The sequence below is a fragment of the Antechinus flavipes genome, chromosome 6 (assembly GCF_016432865.1).
Source record: "Antechinus flavipes isolate AdamAnt ecotype Samford, QLD, Australia chromosome 6, AdamAnt_v2, whole genome shotgun sequence".
In the NCBI taxonomy this organism is placed as follows: Eukaryota; Metazoa; Chordata; class Mammalia; order Dasyuromorphia; family Dasyuridae; genus Antechinus; species Antechinus flavipes.
Genome location: NC_067403.1, coordinates 17,131,439 through 17,151,780, shown reverse-complemented (window position 1 = coordinate 17,151,780; position 20,342 = coordinate 17,131,439). Strand labels below are relative to the sequence as shown.

At 37.6% G+C, this 20,342-nt stretch overlaps 1 protein-coding gene across 3 annotated transcripts in view; it reads right to left on the bottom strand.

Moving 5' to 3' along the window:
* The window catches only part of STIM2 (stromal interaction molecule 2), a 127,943-nt gene extending 109,158 nt beyond the window's left edge, over positions 1-18,785 (bottom strand). For 2 of the 3 annotated variants that reach the window (XM_051966143.1, XM_051966144.1), the window contains exon 1: positions 18,348-18,779. In XM_051966143.1, coding sequence (XP_051822103.1) covers positions 18,348-18,696 — 349 coding nt within the window. In that variant the 5' untranslated portion in view covers positions 18,697-18,779. Of the gene's footprint in view, positions 1-18,347 lie in introns of all 3 variants that reach the window. The other variant, XM_051966145.1, reaches the window with a different exon arrangement.
* Between the last annotated feature and the right edge of the window lie 1,557 nt (positions 18,786-20,342).

Sequence of the window (20,342 nt, the reverse complement as noted above, 5' to 3'; positions counted from 1 at the left end):
AGACCCTTTTCATGAAACAATTCTGCCTCTACAAACATCAATGTAAATTAACGTAGATCTTAAATCCATCCTGCTATGATGCAGAACATGGGAAGACAGGGACCCTCGTGGCAAACGACTTCTAGAGAGACTCATTGATGCTTTCAGTGTGGTACAATAGGGCATCTAAAAGCCCAATGTAAGCAAAGAGATAGAGTGAGAAGACAGGTGAGAGAACAAGACCCAAAACCCCATGTCAAAAATGCCACCAGGGCTTCCACTGGGTCTCAGAATGTTGATTGACCAGGGAAATGAGAGGCAGGACCAGCTCAAGACTTCAAACAAAAAACAGGTGGGGCATGATGGCAGCCAAGGTTACACCCAGAGAGTCTTTAGAAGTTCAGGACTTTGATATGATCAATCAGCAGAGAAGCAATCAGATGGAAGAAAGGTATTACAATTGGGGAGAACACAATTGGAGGGCTTTTTAACCTGACAAAAGAGCACTGTCCAGTTCGAGCAGCTCCAATATAATCGTCAGGTGATGAGGAGAAATCCAGAAAGTGGTGAATAGAAGGTACTAGATAGGTTAACTGCTTGGGAGAGAGGGTTTGCTTATGTCTCTACAGAAGGAGAAGGAATCAAATGGGTGCCAATGAGCACCTTGAGAGAGATAGAAAAAGGAAAAAACCTTGAAACAAAGGAGAAGACCTAAGAACGTCTGACACTGAAAGAGCATGGCTGATAATGACACTGTTGCAGGACTTGAAAACCAGCAGGAATCATTGGATTCCCTAAGATGAAAAATTATTGATAAAGAGTACTGCAAAACTTCAAAACCAGCAGGAATCATTGGATTCCCTGACATATGATGAGATTACTGCAGGACTTCAAAACTTGCAGGAATTACTGGATTCCCTGAGACATGAAGTAATGGGCAATAGGTTGGTTTGGAACTATTTCTAGGACTTATGGACATGTATAATTCCTCATGTTGATTCATGTTGCTTGTTAAGTCACTACTAACTTGTGCTATATTGCTATGTGCTTGTGTAATATGGACTTATGTATACCTGTTTCAAGTGAGACCCTTCAGAAATGCACTTATATGATTTGATTCCTTATTTCCTTTAGTGTTTTCATCTCTCTGCCTGAGACTTCAGGGAGGGTGTGATCACCTCATTTGGGGGGTTTTCACCTCCCTGAAAAGTCAGGGAGGGAGTGACTACCTATGCTCTAAAATAAAAGAAAGCTGTAATGAGCCAGAACTCTGTACTTAAAACAAGGATTCTTACAAGGTGCTAACTCAGTTGAATCAATAAGACAATGATTATCTAGTTTAGCATGGTGATTAATAGTTCTGTGGTTCAGTACATGTACTTAGTACTTAATATAATTCTACAAGATTCACACCTACAATAATATAATTAAAATAGAGCATATAAAGCTGGGACAGACTCAGCCAAAGACATTCCATCATCCACCTTTGTGGTGGCTGGAGGCTGAAGCACAAGCCCTGGGACTGAGAGCTAGATTCATTCACTTCATCTCACACCACCGTGGTGACTGCCTCCTGCACTTCCCCCACTGAGACCAAGGCTGGTCTGAAAGGCTCTCCAGAAAGCTATCCGGGCCCCAGGCAAGGAAACTAGACTGTGAAGGAGACAATAAAAGATATGGACTTTAACACCTGGCTATTCTTGTGGTGATTAATCAACTGAAAAGAAGGCTGCCCCAGAGACCTCCAGAAAACCAAACTAGAACACTACACATCCCATCCCTCCACCTCTAAAATTCCTTACCACCCCATCTTAAGGATAGAATATTATAATCAGTTATAAAAATATGGCATAAATTCTATGCTAGTCAGATAGGAAGAACACATTAAACATAAACACATTCAATAAAAACTAATAGTAAAGTAACAAAGACACTTCTCAAAGCTCCCCTATCGCAAGATAAAAAAATCTTCACTCTTCCTACACAGTTGTAAAAAGTTTCCATAGTTTCTTTTCCACCCAGCTAATGATATAACATACTCAAGACCAAGTGTTACTGATCTTCTGTGAGACTATCCTGATTAAATGACAATAATTAATCAATATATTAGTTTTTTAATTAGTCTGGTATCATCAAACCTGAAAGAAAAGGACTACTCAAAGGCTAGAAGAAACTTGACTCTTTGACAACTTCAGCCACACAGGACAGCTAGTCTTCACTTCTACTTACATCAGGAAGAGCAAATCCCCTCCCCCCCATCATGACCCTATCCACCCACCCCTTCCTGCCCAGTTACAAGCAAGATACTAGAATCCACCCCTGATGAGTCCTGAACTCACTTCTTTGTGCCTTTTTAATTCTCAGCAAAACTCACTTCCATGCACATTGCAGTTAAACCTCATGGAGGCACTTAAAAGCGCTCAAGCCAGACAGAGCCAAGATGGCAGGTTAGGGGAATGAATTCTCTCAACATTCCCCACAAAACAACTCTAAAATAATACCTCAAGGCAAATTTTGGATGGCAGAGGTAACAAAACATTGGGGTGAGACATTTTTCTGGCCTAAGGAAACTTAAGAGGTGGGTAGAAGCCTGTGACCCCAAATGAAAGCTGGCCGGAGTCCACACAAGCAGCCTCTATTGCTACTACAGAAGCAGCAGCAGTTTCAGGAACTCAGCCCAGAGACAGTGAGGGGGTCAAACAACTAGTAAGAAAGAAATTACAAGGGATCCTTTGCTATCACTGGTATAATTAGTGCTGACTGGCAACTCCTTTGTCCATACACACCTCTGGATAACATTTCCAGAGTAAAAAGGAACAAAGGTGGTCTGTCAGTCACAAGGGAATAAGAGCCTCATTAGAGTTTCAAAGCAAAGAAGCCTGACAGCCCTTATGGCTGAAAGGGGCCAGGGTCTTCCTGAATGAGGCCACAACCAGAAAAGTAGTGATCACACTTCTCCCAGGACCAAAGCACCAAAAATCTGCATACCCCACCTAGAACTAAATTTGAAAACAGCAGCCCCAAAAAGTCTGAAGCTTGGCACAGTGCCTCCCAACTCCCATAATATTCAAAGTGAAGAAAGAGACTAGAGAGATGAAGGAAAGGAAGAAAGGAGAGAGGGAAGGAAGAAGGGAGGGAGGAAGGGAAGGAAAGGAGGTTTTTGACCATAAAAAGATTCTAAAGTGGCAAGGAAGAGCAAAAAATAATAATAATAATAAGCTCAGGAAAAAAAATTTAAAAACAGTTACTAAAAAAGCCTCAAAGAAAAATGTTAATAGGCCCAAATCAAACAAAAATTTCTGGAAAACTTAAAAGAAAGGGATAACAGTGGAAGAGTAAAAACTGGTCAAAAGAAGTGAGAGTGATGCAGAAAATTATGAAATTTGAATTAATATCTCAGTAAAAGAGGCACACACCAAAAAATACTAAAGAAAATAACAACTAAAAAAACAATACTAGCTTAATGGTAAAAAAAAATCCACTTTAGACAAAAACTCCTTAAAATGAAGAATTAGCTAAATGGAAAAAGAATTATATAAGTTCACTGAAGAAAATTATTGCATAATAATTAGAATTCAGCAAATGGAAGTTAAGGCCTCCACAAGACATCAAGAAACAATAAATCCAAGTCAAAAGAATGAAAAACTGGAAGAAAATATGAAATATCTCATTGGATAAACAACTGACCTAGAAAAGAAATCAAGGAGAAATAGTTTAAAAATTATTAGACTACTTAAAAAGCCATGATCAAAGAATAAACCTAGACATCATGTCAAAAGATTATCAAGGAAAAACTCTTCCAATATTTTAAATCCAGAGGATACAAGAAGAATTGAAAGAATCCACCAATTACCTCCTGAAAGAGATCCCAAAAGGAAAGCTCCCAGGAATATTGTGGCCAATTTCCAGAGCTCCCAAGTCAAAAAGAAAATACTTCAAGATGGCCAACTGTTAGATTATAATGGAGCTCACTGTCAGGTTAACACAGCATTTAGTAGTTTTCACATTAAAGGAATGGAAGACGATGTTCGGGAAGGCAAAAGGGGAAAAAAAAAAAAAAAAAAAGAAGATAGGAAAGAAAAGAGATTGAAACATTTTTAAATAAAAGCATAGAGGGGAGTTCAATGGCTCAGTTGAAAGAGCTAAACTCCCAAATCAGGAAAATCTGAATTCAAATCCAGACTCAGCCACTTACTTAATATCCATGTGATCCTGGGCAAGTTCCCATCTCTATCAGACAACAGGATAACAGTTGCTCCCTATTTCTCAGGATTGTTGTGAAGATAATTGTAAAGTATTTTGCGAACCTTAAAAAGCTATCTAAATACTAGTTACTGTTATTATTAAGAACAGATGAAGTTCAAAATGAAACAGAAATAGAGCTCAACTTGGAAAGTGTCAAGTTATATTTAGTTATACTTTTTAAAAAATAAGAGGTATGTAACAATCACTGTTTAAACATATAATCTCTTCTATTCTACTTTGTATATGAGAATGTTCTTTCATAATCAAAAATTTCAGGAAAAAATGTTTAAATATTAAATTAATAGAAACATATATATACCTCTGTGTAAAAGATTAAACTTCTTAAGAATAAAATGGAAGATATACACAATAATTTGGTTGAAAAAAATTAGAAAAATTTTTAAAAGCCAGAAGTTCAGCTTGTATTAAGGCAAGCAAAAATGCTAATATAATTATAGACTGCCTTAAGAAAGGCACAGAATCCAGGAATAAGGGAAAAATTATACTTTCATTATACTATATCAGACAGAACCAGATCTCAAATATTAATTACAGCTAAATACAATATTGACTAAGGACACCGATTTGTTGAAGATACTTGAGAGGAAGGAAACCAAAGGAATAAAAGGCTTAAAAGTTCATGATGTGAAAATAAGGTGAAGGCCTTGAAGATGTTTAACTTAGAGAAGTGAAGATTTAAGAGAACATGCTAACTTTCATCAAGTATTAGATGGATTACTTAAGAGGAAAAGGCGGATTAAAATTGTTCTTGTCATCCTCAGGAGAAAGAACTAAGTAGTTATAAAAAGGCAAATTTAGGCATTATTGAGAAATTTTCATAATGAGAGGCGTCTCAAAATGGAATGAATTGCCTCAGAAGTGATAGGTCCCTATACTAAAGGTTGCATACAAAGACTAACTATGCTGTATGTTCACTTGTCAATCATGTTACAGAAAAGCTACTTCGAGAAAAGCTTCAAAGGCCCCTTCCAATTCTAACATTCTGTAGTTCAACTTCATCCACAGTTTCAAATAAAATAAAATAAAAATTTTCTTTCTATTTACATACAGAAACTAAGGTATTCACTTTAGCAAATAAGTCAACTCAAGTTAAGCATTTATTTTCTTTGAAATTTGTGCGAATCACTAGAAAAGGTAAAATTATGGTGTTTTAAAGTCATTGCTGGGAAGGAGTTTTATTAAGAATTTTAGGTAACAAATGAAACACAGACATGGAGCCTAAACTGTGCAAAGGCATGGAAATGGGAGGTAAATTATTGTGGGAATGACAGGGGGTAATGTGTAATTAGTATAGAAAAATAGGTTTCAGCCAAAATGCAAAGGGCTTTAAATGGCAAACTTTAATTAACAAACAAAAAGGCTTATATTTTATCCTAAAAACAAATGGGAAAAACCAAAATTCTTGGCAAGATAGTGGCAGCTTTATCTGTACTGAATATAAAAGTCCTTAATTTTTCTATATATATTTTCTATTCCAGAATCTCATACTCTGTTTAATTAATGTTAAACTTATTAATCCTTAAAAGTAAGCTGCCAGTTCACTCCCAATCATAATTTGCATTTTTACACTCTAAGTCTTAGCACTTCTATATAGGAAATAGTAATAGATTAAGACCCAGGATCTCTGAATTAGTATTAAAATATTTTGATAACTGTACTTTGATATAATTAGTTTCCTTTGAAATCATATTTTTTTTTTGCATTTAAAAAAGATTGAGATATCCACAGATTTTATAAACAACCAAAGTGATCCCAATACAAAAAAGATTAAGAACTCTGGGTTACGAAGAAACATGTCTCCAAGAAGTTGAAGCCATTTCAGCCCCGCTTCAAAAAAAAAAAAAAAAAAAAGTTAGACTGCTCTTGGCTACAGAAAACAGAAAATAAAGAGTTATGGGTAGAAGTTGAAGAAAAGCAGACTTAAGCTTGCTATAAGGGAAAACTTCCTAGTAACTACAACTATGCAACTATGGAATGCCATGGCCTCAGGAGAATACAATGATCACATTCTTGAGATACAGTCACAATGATTCTTAGGCAATGGCTGGACCAGAAAGGCTATGAAATCCCTAACAATTTCAACTTCTGGATTCAGGAATTCCATTTGTAGTATGGTAATCAACTTCACTACTTATTTTTGCTCTGCATTACTTATAACTACTTGCATGCTGAATGGCAATTTTTTTGATACTGGATATTAAGAGTCCACACTTGAGGTCTTATTAGTGCACTGCCATCACTTACAAATTCACAACTAAAACAATTCATCAAATATTTATTAGGTGTCTTAAGTACTAGTGGGAATATAAAGTCAGGTGAGTTTTAATCAATGGTCCTCCTTAAGTATTCAGTAATTACATATGATCACTCCTCAGTAGAAATCCAAAGAAAATCTTAGCATTCTACAATATCTTGTTAACATCATACTAATCTCATTTGATATATTTTTCTGGAATATGTTAAATGTGTAACTTTGTGAATTCACATCTCCCTTGAAGCTCTTAGGGCCAGAGAGCACTCTGGGAAGAAACCCATAATCCCTCTCTCTCATATCCCACAATTCCTCTCTCTCATATATAAGAAACAGACAGAGGCTCTCGGCCACAGTTCAGCTGAATTACATTGGAGAGAGCACTCTGGGCCAGACACAGAGCACCATGGTTTGTTCTTAACAATAACTTAGGAAATTATTATTTGGATGATAACCTGCTCAGTCATCACTCAGGAATGTTTTCATGAAAAGAAAATGCAAATGAAAATTACTTGATTATTAAAGCATTTGTATACACCTAAAAGAGCAAGCCTGAAGAAGTTGAGGTCTGCCTGATGAATTAAGGCCAGTTTTAAAAGAAATTTCAGAACTTGAGATTTAACACTAAGTGCTTGTTTGGTTATATCTCTCAAAATGTAAAAATTTCTCAATTATTAATCATTAAATATTTTAAAAACATCTATGAATCAGAATGCTCATGTACAAGGCTCTGGAAATACAAAGACAAAAATGAAGTAGTCCCTCTTCATGCATCTACAATTCTTTAAGGAAAGACAGTTAATAGCTAACATTTGGATAGCACCTACTATGTATCAAGATACTTTGCTAAGTGCTTTACAAATACACTATCTTTAAGTACAAGGAGAACATGGTTATTTAGGTAAGGACGGTACTGGTAAAATGGCAGAAAAGGGAATCAGGAAAATCTATGGACATGGTTGAGGTAAGTATAAAAATATTCATAACAGTTCTCATGTTAGAGGCAAAAAAAGGGAAATTAAAGGGATTCCTACCAATTGAAGATAAATTATGGTATTGTACCATAAAAATTAACCAAAGGACAATTTCAGAGAAATTTATGAGCTGAATCTAAATGAAATGAGCAAAAGCCAAATAATTTATAAAAATCTATTAAAAAAATTGTGTAATAACAATATAATGTATCATATAACAATATAAATATATAACAACAATATTATAAAGGCAAACAACTTTAAAAGACTCAAGAACTTTGATCAATGTAATGACCAACTATGACTCCAGATAAAAAAATGAAGCATGTTTCTGATATAGAGGAAATGAACCCTAGTAAAAAAAATGAGACACCTGCTTTAAAACACCTATAACATTGCTATTTGTTCTGCTTGACTACACATACCTGGAGAGGGGAAATTACAAAAGATGGAGATTTGTAGAAGAAAGGTTGAAGATGGAATCCATTGCAGAGAGGATGAAAGTAGTCTGGAGTCCAGTTTGGCTAGAACATAAAATAAATGAAGTGCTAACACCAGATAATAATGGAGAAGGAGAAGTGGAACCAGTTTGTGGAGATCCTTGACTATCAGAACAGGAGTTTACATATAGTGATACGGTCATAGTAGTGCCTTAGGAAAGTTACTCAGGTGAGCAATGTAAAGGATAGCTTAGAATCAGGGCAGACAAGAGGAAAAGAACCACTTAGGAAGCATACAGGGGTCCTCAAACTACGGCTTGCTGACCAGATGCGGCAGCTGAGGACAATTATCCCCCTCACCCAGGGCTATGAAGTTTCTTTATTTAAAGGCCCACAAAACAAAGTTTTTGTTTTTACTATAGTCCAGCCCTCCAACAGTCTGAGGGACAGTGAATTGGCCCCCTACTTAAAAAGTCTGAGGTTCAGCAAAGACAACCTGAAGGGCTGGTTGCAGAAATGGAAAAGAGATGCCAGATGCAAAAACGGTTTGAGGAATAGATAAGATAGAAATGTGCCTTTATGTGTGATGTTTCTTCTATTCTCTCTGGCAGATTACCTCCCAAATAATCTCATCTATTTCTTGAATCTCCCAACCTCTCTCTGCACTGGCTTACTACCTTCAAAAATGCCCAAGTTTTTTGTCCTTTAAACAACAACAACAACAACAACAACAACAACAACCAAAAAAAAAAAAAAAAAAAAAAAAAAACCTCACTCCAATTATCTCCTCATGCTATTGCTCTAGATTCTCTTCATTCTGTTACATTCCAGTCCACAGTAGCAATTCCCTTTCTCCTCGTTCCCACCAAAGTGACCAGTCATCTTTTGATTGCCAAATACAAGATATCTTAGTTCTCACTTCATTCTGCCAACAGTCCTCCCCTAAATACATTTTCTTCCCTGATTTTCATGGCACCACTCGGGCCTGGTTGTCCTTCAATTTATTCGATGGTTGCTTTTCGGTGTCCTTTGCCAATTGGTTATCTATTTCACAACCCCTAACAATGGTTATTCTCCATGGTTCTGTCCCAGGCTCTTCATTTCTTCCTCTTTTATTTTCTTTGTTGGTATAGCCATGCCAATTTTTTTTAAGGTAAATTTAATGGTTTGGATTTTATTGATATTTTTAAGATTTGGCTTTTAAAATTTCATATTTATATGTATGCATACTCACACATATTCAGAGATGGTTGTTAAATCTATGGGAACTGATGACGTTACCAAGAATGACATCTCCCACAGACAGCATCAAGAGTATTTAGTGCCACTCCAAACTTGGTTATTCCCATATGGGTCCTTTTCCACAAGCCTTCCCTACTCTAGATATACATCCCTACCTTCCTAACAATAACTCAGGCACCTTTCTTGAATAACTGATGTCTAGAATCTGACTAGTTTATTTTCCTCCTTTCCCCTAGTCATAAAGTAATAACTACAAACTTTTTTTGATCACACAAAAATTTATCAGTAAATTTTATCAGTGTAAAATGTTTATCTGTCAATATATCAGTATATTTGTCAGTATCCTGATATATTTATCAGTAAAAAAAAAAGTTTTGCATAAACATCTAATATGTATATTTATAAGCCAAACACAAGTATTACCATGTTGATATATTATACATTATTAAATATAAAAAGAAACCTTTAAAAAGATGATTAAAATGCAATAACTATTTTATGATACAAACGCCTTTTTACTATCACTATTAATATTTAAGTCATTAAAATTATTATTTAATAATGGTTTAATGAAGACAATGTAAGTGAATATCTTTTTTTTTTTTTAAGATCTTAGTTTAACACTCTAGGACATAAAGCTTCAAAAGTCTGTCTTATTCTATTTATTCCCATATAATTAGGTCTGCTGTAACACTTGAAATTTTCAAACAACTAATTTGTTCCAACTTAACTGATATGTTAGGGAATATTCTGATACTCAATTACATCCACAAGAAGTATCTAGAGAAAACAGAAAACTACTCCACTTCACAATAACTTACAATTTATAAAATAAAAATATACCTCTTCTGTTGCCCAACTCAATGCTAGTTTTAGTTCCTCCAAGAAACCATCTTTGAGGTACTGAGCTTGAGGTGATCTCTTCCCCCTCAAATTTCTCTGAGTTTTCTGTTTGGATGTATCTTTATTCTAACTTGTATTATTATAGTTATACTCATCCTTTATCTCCCCTAATATACTGTAAAGCAAGAAACAGCAAAATAACATTAGACTGCATTTGCTCTGTAGCGAATATATAACTGAATAAGGCATATGATATATGGATGGAAAATTATAAGGCTTATATTGACATTTTATTGCAGCATAATTCTTTTGCTGCAAAAATGGGTTGGGGAATTGTTATTTTGGTTCTGTCACATTTTTACAGACAGGACAGTGGCTGCTTTTTATTAATAGGTTTACAAATTACCATATAACAAAAATCAGTCTTCTCTGTTCATGGGCATTAATGCTATGAAATTTTAAAAGCCATTTATTTCTCATGCAGAATATTTCATTATTCTATATGACTAAATTTAAAGTACTGATAACCTGCTTTCCCTTGCCTTTTCCCGGTGATTTTGAAAAAGGGGGGGGGGGAAGGCTTTTTCCCCCCAAGTATAATTTATGTCAGTATTTAATGTGAAGAATAAGTATATATTAACATTTCCTTACAAACCTCAAAGAGCTCAAAGTTTAAGATGTTATTTTCTAATATAGAGAATAGAGTATAGAGTACAACATTTTATAAAATGTTTTGAGACCTGACAAAACTATCCTCTCTAAATTCAAAAGTAGCTGTTTATTCAGAAACACAGATTAAAATACTGCGAATATTCTGAAAGCAAGATGAATATTTTCATTTTTTTCCCATAGTAAGAGAAGAATATGGAGTTTTTTATTATACTGAGTTATACTCTATTCAGAGCTTCTACTTGTTTCTTATAACCTGGTAGACCACTATCCTGCTCAAGAACATAATGAGACTTAAATAAGTAGGAGATATTCAATCTCTGGTAAACCTTAACACTGGCTAGCTAGTTTCTATGTTATTTCTAAAGATCATAAATGTTCTTCAAAATAAGGAGTGTTTGCTTATTAGTCAGACATAAAGAATATCATTGACACATTTCAAGTGCCAATAACTGCAAGTAATGGTGTGCTTAACAATAATGTTGCAAAAAAAAAATTTTTTTTTAATACAGCATTATCCACAATTCGCTAATGTTGAAACGGTTTAGTCTACTTTTACATGAATTGCAATTTAACTATCATATATACAAAACATCATTTAGAAAGGTATTAGTCAACTTGGACTTCCTGAGTACCAATACTTCAATATTTTTGCCAATTTGGTCAGTAATAAGTGTGCTTAAATTCAATTTTTAAAATATTAAAGAACTGCTTTTTTGGAAGATACTATACCAAGAAGATATAAACACAAAAACAAAACAGCTCCTACCCTCAAACAGCTTACCTTCTTTTGGGAAGAGACAAGAATAGATATGGTAGGGAGTGTTAAGATCAGTACATTAAAATTACTATTGAGGTGAACTGTATGTTCTATAAACAATAGAAAATCACACTAGATTTGAACATAGGAGAAAAAAGTAACAAACTTAGGTTATTTTACATTTTTTGGTTGTTTTTCTCTTGGGCGAAAAAGTTTATCTAACCTCATTCTGAAGTCTATTTAATCAAACAGCAGATACAGAGAGTTTGTCTAACTACTTCTCAAAATAAAGCAAAAAAAAAAAAAAATCTATTACTCACCATCTAAGTACTGCTTTATAGTTTAGAACTCACAAAATGGAGTTAACTTAACCAGTATTAACAGGGTGGGCCTAAGGAAAGATCCTAAAGAACTATTTTTTTTCTATTATTCATAAACAAGTCCTAAGATTAAAGTTCCAAGGTGCTAAAGATTTTCTGGAACAGATCAAAAGGCATTTTAGTGCAATTTTTTAGTCTACCAATGGGGTAGGTTATTAAGTGAACCTCCTAATACCTTGTCTGCAACTTTCAGTCCAAGAGGTGTGCCTAAAACACTGAGTAGTGAAGTGACTCACCCACATATTTACTTTCTCCCTGTTACCTAACTCAGTTTTCTCATCTGAAAAAGGGGGAAATACTTACACTACTTATTTCACAAGGTTGGTGAAAAACAACAACAGTGTACTATGTAAACCCATATACAAATGTGTTCTATTATTACTATTAAAGTTTGGCCAACTGCAAATAATTAACCCATTAGTATACTAAAACTTTTAAATTCTGGCAGACCATTCTGCCATATACCTGGGATTCACCTTCCATCCTTAGGGTCACAGGTCTTCTCTATAAAAGGATGACATTTTCCTTCAAGACTCAGCTCTGATGCTACCTCCTTCTGAAGTCTGCCCAGGCTATTCTCCCCCTCTTTTAGTAGTAGCTCATTTCATCCTTTGCCCCTTCCCACAATTCTTCTTTATATTACCATACCACATAGATTGTTGGTAAATTAATAGCTCCTTGAAATCAGATTCTATTATTTTTCAACATTCTACTCCTTAATGACTACTTAGTGCTGTTGTATTGAAAAAAAAATTCAATGATAAAATCTTAAAACATCAATAAAATGTAATAAAATTAAAGAGAATCTAAAGCAAGCATTCTGATAGACGATCTAAATAATTTAATGATTCTGAAGTATGGAATCTACAACATGTTCAGATCAAATATAACATATGTTACTTCAGTAAGAATGGCCACCTCGGAACTGGAAGGCTAGAGGAAATCCCCTTCCCCTCCCAGCTAACAACCCTGGGATTTCCCTTCCCTCCTCTCACTGCCAGATGTTTTCTTGAACCGCCCCCACTCTCCTAGTGACTACCCAATCAGATGTTCTCTTCAGGCAGGATATGCATTAAAAAGACTGGGAAGACAGAAAGAGAAGGGGGAGAGGAGGGCTAAATGCACTCCAGTCTCTTCATCCTTTCCAAGTCCCAACTTTACAAATGAGGAACAAAGCTCAGAAGAAGGTAACTGGATTGCCCGCAGGGGTCCTCAAACTAAGGCCTGCAGGCCAGATGCGGCAGTTGAGGACGTTTATCCCCCTCACCCAGGGCTATGTAAGTTTCTTTATTTAAAGGCCCCCAAAACAAAGTTTTTGTTTTTACTATAGTCCCGCCCTCCAACAGTCTGAGGGACAGTGAACTGGCCCCCTATTTAAAAAGTTTGAGGACCTCTGGGCCCAAGGTGACAGCGTTAGTAATTGGCACAACCAGTTCAGTGCAGGTCATATGGTCCCTGGGCCTTTGAGTATAACCAGCTATTTAAGGTGATTTCATCTCAGACTCACATCTGAAAAAAATGAAGAACTGGATTTCAAGACCTTTTCTCGGAGCTCTTCAGCTCACATATGACCACAGGGTCATTTAGCCCTTGTTTATTCTTTGGCTTTTATAAACCTTAAAATTACAATATAAATCTTACTATAATTATTACTTGATATAACTAAAAAGAAGCATTTTTCCCTCTCAAACACACATATAGCAAATAAGCAGGAAACTTCACATTCTACTTCCCCTTTGCTACTGGTGAAAAATTTAAAAGCTTAGAAAAGCTCAGAAAAGCCATTTGCTAGAAGGCTAAATAAGACCCCGTAATGTTCTAAAGTAGGCTAAAGATAGAAGTAGCTACCATGAAAATCTACTAGGCACAAGAAAAGGAAGTGAGATTTGTCCCAAACTAGAAATGATTGCTGCAAAAAAACCTACAAATGGCCTGTCTCATAGCACAGAGACTCCTTGGGAACCACATTAACTTTCCTAACTTTCAATCCCCAACCAATCCTCCAAGGCAACATTCCAAGAATCATCAGTGACAGAAAAACTAAAACTTCTCGATTCTAAAACTTCAAGGAAGCATATATTAAACCTAATTACTGGTTCTAACTAAGATCCAATCAAGGCAAGTCAGTTAACCTCTTAAGAGTCTCAGTTTAAGAAAGACTGGGCTACATAGTCTCTAAGTGATTCTTTGAACAGCAGCAGGTAAAGGAATGACAAGCTGGGAGATAGATTCCTACTAACCCAAACTGAAATCAGAATATATTTTCCCATATCAAGACCATGATGTATGGTAGTTGTGTTCTATATTACAAATAATATAGTATAAACTTCAATATTATGAACTTTTGCAGAATTGCCTTGAGAACCTAATCAACATTTACAACATTGATTCTCTAAGAAAATGTATTCTGAATTCCAAATCACTCACAAACAATAAAGGCCTGTATGGTGTGAAATGATATGGCATGAAAAATCATTCAATAATACAGTATGTAATTATACTTGCTATAGAATTGAAATTTATACTTGCTATAGGATTCAAAATGCAATTTTAATCTAGGTTCTGTTCCATTAATACATTTTTATGGAATATCTTTTTTACAAATTATTTCCATTCTAGAATAATTACTCATTCTTAAATCTGACTTAGAAAGGTAAGTTTTAGTCCAAATAAAATTTAACACATTTCTCAAAAGTTTTCTATCTAGAAAGCAGTGTCAAAAGGCATATGAATTAATCCATCAAAATTGTCTTATGACAATGAATTTGAAAATACAAGAACCTGAAAAAACTTTTAAACCATATGAACTTTGAATTGATGTCATGAAATGAAACAGTGTGAAAACCTCAGAAATGAGCAGATGACTAAAGTCCCATTTTATTATACAGCCCACTAGCTCCCTAAGCATGCTGCCTGCTAAATTGCTTTCAATTTTACTCGTAAAATTTATGTACTATCTGTTGATTTTTATGATTTGGATTAGAATTTAAAAGCAAATATATATAATCTTCCATACACCTTTTCTTATATTCTGAGCCGCCTCCTCTGATTCCTACAACACAAACACACACAATCTATATACTTGATCTCTGGCAAGGCAGTTGTCTCAGAATCTGTTTCCTCATGCTCTTCAAAATTAATGAGGATTCCTTTATATTCCTAAAAATTGAGGACCCTTATGAGCTTTTCTTTACATACAGAGTTGTACATAGCAATACTATAATAAAAATTAAAACTGATTTTAAATATTAATTCATTGATAATCCCATTAGACATTAATATAAATAAATTTATGAAAAGTGACTATATTTTCCAAAAGAGAAAAAAAATTTAATAAAAATTGCACTGTTTGATAAATAGATAGGTAGATAGATAGATAGAAAGAAAGAAAGAAAACAGGTGGATTCTCCTATTTACTTCTGCATTCAACCTACAGCAAAGGCTATGATTCAAATATAAGAGACTCCAATATCAAGTAGATATTTAGTTAGGAAAAAAGAAGGAATATTTTAATAGGCAAACAATGCTTTAATATCCTAAAGGACCCCTCCCCAAGGATTTCTGGAGACACCCAGGTGTCCTCAGTCCATACTTTGAGAACTGCTGTGTAAAGGTAAAACAGGAAATTCAGATAGTGAAAATCCAACTTGATAGCTCACCAATTGATTCTGATAAAGTTACCATATTTTGTGTGTGAAAGCATTAGTTTATTCAAGACAACACCCAAATAATTGATTTTCTAAATGTAATAAATGTCTTAAAATATATCAAACACCTTCATTAAAATACTCAAGGCAGTCGAACTTCACTGAGAGAAAGTGTTTGAAGGAATAGAAAGTCTTAAGAATTTTCCAAAGATGCAATGAACATGATCATCTGAAAAGGCAACAGTAAAGACCAACCAGGAAATGATTTTGGTTGTCTGTTTTGATAGAAACAAGAAAACTACTCATTATTAATAGAGATCTTTAATCAAGAGTAAGAGAAGGTACAATCATACCCTTAAAATGCTCAAGGATACTCAAATTTCAAAATGTATACTTATGTCATGTTCTCTACTTACTAATTTCTCTAAATCCAAACCATTTTTAGCACTACCCACAAAATAAAATGTTTAAATTCAATCACTCTCCTTTTTGAAGGGTTCCAAACAATAGGAATGATGTTTAGGGTTTAACACGAAATTTCACAGATAGAAAGAATTAAGCAGTCTAATAAGGAGCTAATTATAGAAAGTTGTGAGGAAGTGTTTTGCCAGAGATCAAGCATATAGCTGTTCTTGTTTGTTTTTCTTAACTCTAATTCAAATAATAAAAATCGGCAGATATATATCTTGTATGAGTAGAATTTTTATTAAAACGAATAAAATTGAAAGCAATTTAGCATGATCAGGGAACTGGTGGGCCATATAATAAAGTGGAGTTTTAGTCATCTGCTCATTCTGAATTATAAGGAAGGTACCTTTGAAATCATCTAGTCCAATTTCATGCCTAATATTCCAAATTGATAAACTATTTATGGCCTTTGTGCTAGATTCCAAGGTTACCATAAATGTAAGAGCCATGAGATTTGATGGGGAAATGAACTAAATAATATATGTCCTGTGTTAATTTCTTTTAAACTTTAAATTTTAACTACTAACATCACCAATATTCAAAAATGGGGGAGGAGCTAGAAAGGAATTTCAAACTCAGTATCATGTCACTGCATGTAACATAAAAGTCAATGTGAACAATGAAGCACAGACCTATTTGGGCAAGTCACCAATCTTTTGATCTACAGAGGTCTACCATTCCTTCTTTGGATATTAGTGGTACCTGGAAAGAAACCAAAGCTCTCAAAAGGATTATTAAAACAGAAATTCCATCAGACTACAGGCATCTTTGTATGACCTGTGCAATACTAAGCATTTTGTAAATACTTTATAAAATGTCAAGCTTTCTCAAACATTTGCTCAACTGTCATTCATAAAATATTTAGAACCAATTACATAACAGAACTTCTCATTTCAAGTTGCTTCAAAGAACTATACTCTCCTAATATCTATACCTCAAACGTTAATCTCTCCTTCCATTCACCTACAAAAACACCTTAACAGTTACACTTCTTCTACAATTGCTTCTTTGATAATACATTAACTTCTTATAAAATAAGTGTTTCAAGTTTCTAGCTACAGGAGTCAAAGAGTAAGGATAAATAATTGCAAGCAAAAAAAAAAAAAAATGAATCAATGCAGAGTAACACTGCAAGTAAATAAACCAACAACAATGAATACTGGAGTTTCCATCTTTTTAAGTAGGTTTCTTTTTTTTTCTTTTTTAAAAACATAATATAGCTTCTCATTCTACTACATTGCCTACTAAAACCTGAGTGAGCTTAGTTTTCTAGCTAAACAGGTCCTTTTTTTGCTGTAGAGTTATCATCCATTGAGTGAAACTACAGACTGCTCTCACAGAAGCAACTGGCTCCCAAAACCAATTCTCTGAGCATCTCTATTAGTAACGTCGGGACTCCTGTTGGAATGTCACTTCGGCTAGACAAATGATGGGTGCTCTTGCTACATTAATGCCATTTTACTTTAAAGTATACTTTTCCTTGAAACTAAAGGGCCTAGAGAAGTTACTTTTCACATAATATATAACCTAGAAAATATATATATATATAAATGTATAACCTAGATAAAACGTATACTCAAATGTATAACCTAGATTAAAAAAAAAAAAATTCTGCAGCCAGTTACCAAAAGAAATCAACTGAATGATGCTCAAAACGTTAGTTATAAATGAGGCCTAAACAAAAAAGAAAATCTTCACTTATCTTAACGAACATTATGACAAGAAATCCCCCAATAATTAGCATTTCTCATCTTCCTTGTATTTAGAGCTGCCACTGCTAGCTCCACAATCAGTTCCTCTAGAATGCCCTGTATGTGATGATGGTAAATATCTCGCTACTTGCCTGGAATCTTCACTATACCTCTCTCTCAATGATAGTTCTCCCTCTCAAAATAATTACGGCCCCCTACAGAAAGCCAAAGGTTTCCCGGAGCAAATGTTAGACCATTACTACGTATTCCAAGCCACTTTAGCAGTCTCCCGAGGGACATTCAGCTTAGCATGAAGTAGAAAGGATGCGTGGCAATGCCAGGGAAGCCTTTGCAAAGGCAGCATCGCGGGCAGCTTCTATACCGCATTGCTGCTGCTGCTGCTGATACTGCTACTACTACTGTTGCTGCTGCTACTGTTGTTGCTACTGTTGCTGCTGCTGCTGCTACAGTTGCTATTGCTCCGCGGCTGCTGCTGCTGCTGCCACTCCAGCCACTGCTGCTGCAGCCGCTGCTGACTTTCTCCAACCTTCCCCCTCCACCCCAGTCCAGCCCAGTCCTCCGTAGCCCGGCTGGAGGAGCTCACCCCACAACTTCGAGGAGGCGGAGGAGCAGCAAGTCGGGTACAAGGCAGAGTGGGAAAGCCGGCACGGCGAGCTCCAGGCGCCTCTCCCCGCGCCCCCGGCCCGCGACGCCCCCGCAACCCGCCCCCGCCTCACCTGTCACCAGGGCCGGGCTCTCCCCCGAGGAGGCGACGGTGGTGGCGGCGGCGGCTCCGGCCAACGACGTCCTCCGGCCGCGCAGGCTCCCGGGCAGCAGTTCGCATCCGTCCGCCGCTCCGGCGGCCAGCAAGCCCAGCAGCAGCAACGCGGTCCAGCCCGGGCCCGGAGCCCCGGGGCACGGGGGATGGAGGCGAGGCGGCGGCGGGGCGGCCGCGGGCCACGGCCACGGCCACGGCGGTGGCTCCAGGGGCCGCCCCCGCCGCCTCGGGCTCGGGCGCCCGCCCGCCCCTCGCCCGCTCCCTCGGGCCTCGGCGGCGTCGGGAGCTCGGCTGCGGGCCCCGCTCATGGGCTCCGGTAGTTTCTCTTTTCTGACACGGAGAGGGGGAGAGCGAGCGAAGCGCCTTCAGGCCGCGCACGACACCCGGCGCGGCCGCCGCGTCGGAACCTGGGGCCGCTGCTCTGGCGCCGCCAACCACCCGGCAACAGCGCCAACGCCGGCGCCGCCGCCGCCGCCGCCGCCGCGCATCCCCCCGCCCCCTCGGCCGCGAGCTCCTAGTACCACGCTCAGGCTGGCCGCTGCCGAAGGCTGCTCCCGCTCCCCCGCCCCCCGGCTCCCTACGCTCCCGCCCCTCGCTCGGGCACCGAGGCGCGCCGCGCCCCACCTCCCCGCGCAGCGCGCAGGCGCGGCCCCTCTCCCGCGCAGGCTCCGAGAGGCGGCCCCGCGCGCTCCCCTCCCCCTCCCTCCTCCGGGAGGCGTGGCCTCAGGAAGGGGTGGGCAGAGATGCGGGGAGGGTTGCTCTTCGGAGGGAGCTTTCCCTCTGGGGTTTAGCCACGCACAAAAGTGGGGCGGGGACCTTGGGGGGAAGGAAGGAAGGAAGGCCTCCCCCCACCCCACTCCGCCCCCACTCACCCGAGCCGACTCTTAGGGCTTTGAGGGATTGCATTGAGGGCGAGGCTACTGCAAGTGAAAACCAATTGGAGAAATAGAAACAAATAAAACTTAAAATTTCCAGGGAAACTTTGCGATCAGAAGAAAACTTATCAAATTTTACCCATTTCTTTCCCAATTTGAGTTTCTGTTGTTGAGGGGCGGACTGCAAACTGAGGGGGGGAGGCAGATAATGTGGGGGCGCAGGGGACTGTTCACTTTTAGTGCTCCCTCCCCCTCCAAGGAACAGGTGTGGTCCACGCACGCACACACGCACACGCATTCTAATGGTTTTGAGGTGTACAAAGGGGAAGACTGGAGGTGGGATTTTGTCCTAAGAAGAACTGGATCATCTTCGTTCAGGACAGACGAACCGGCACGTTTTGTCAAGTACTGCTCAACTTTAGTGTAAAAGAATGCTGAATGTAAAGTTAGAAATTATTAAAAGCGCTGCACACTCACATTCCTTTTCCCAAGTACACTAATTGCAGATAGGAACACACAAAAAATAGCATAAAAGTGTCTTCTTTTTTCCTGCTGAAAAACTGACCCAAACACTCACAGAAGCTGTGGGCAGACAGACAAGTAAGAAAGACAAAGAGAAGCATTCTTTCCTGGAGAAGCAAATCTACATCTACAGAGAACAGTGGAAGATTTCATCGCTGACAATCAATCAGTCAACAAATGTTTATTGACAGACTTCTTGAGGACATGGTGGATAGGTGACAATTCTTTGTGGGGCAACTGGGAGGTTAGATTTCCGCCGCTGGAAACCCACCCAGTCAAATATTTGTTAAGTCCCTGACATATGCAAATCGTTGTGCTGCTGTCCAGAGGGATCACAGAAGCTAGAAGGAAACGGGCTAAGTCCCTATTCTTCAAAAGGTCATAATTTGGGGGGGACTTTGACAAAATTAAGGCTCATAAAAAGGTAATTCCACAAGTATTTATTCTGTGCCTCAAGAATTTACAATCCTATTAGGGAGATAAGATTTATGCCCATTAAACAATTAGAAGACGCACAAGATAATTATATAACCAAGGGCAAGATTGTGTGGGACAGA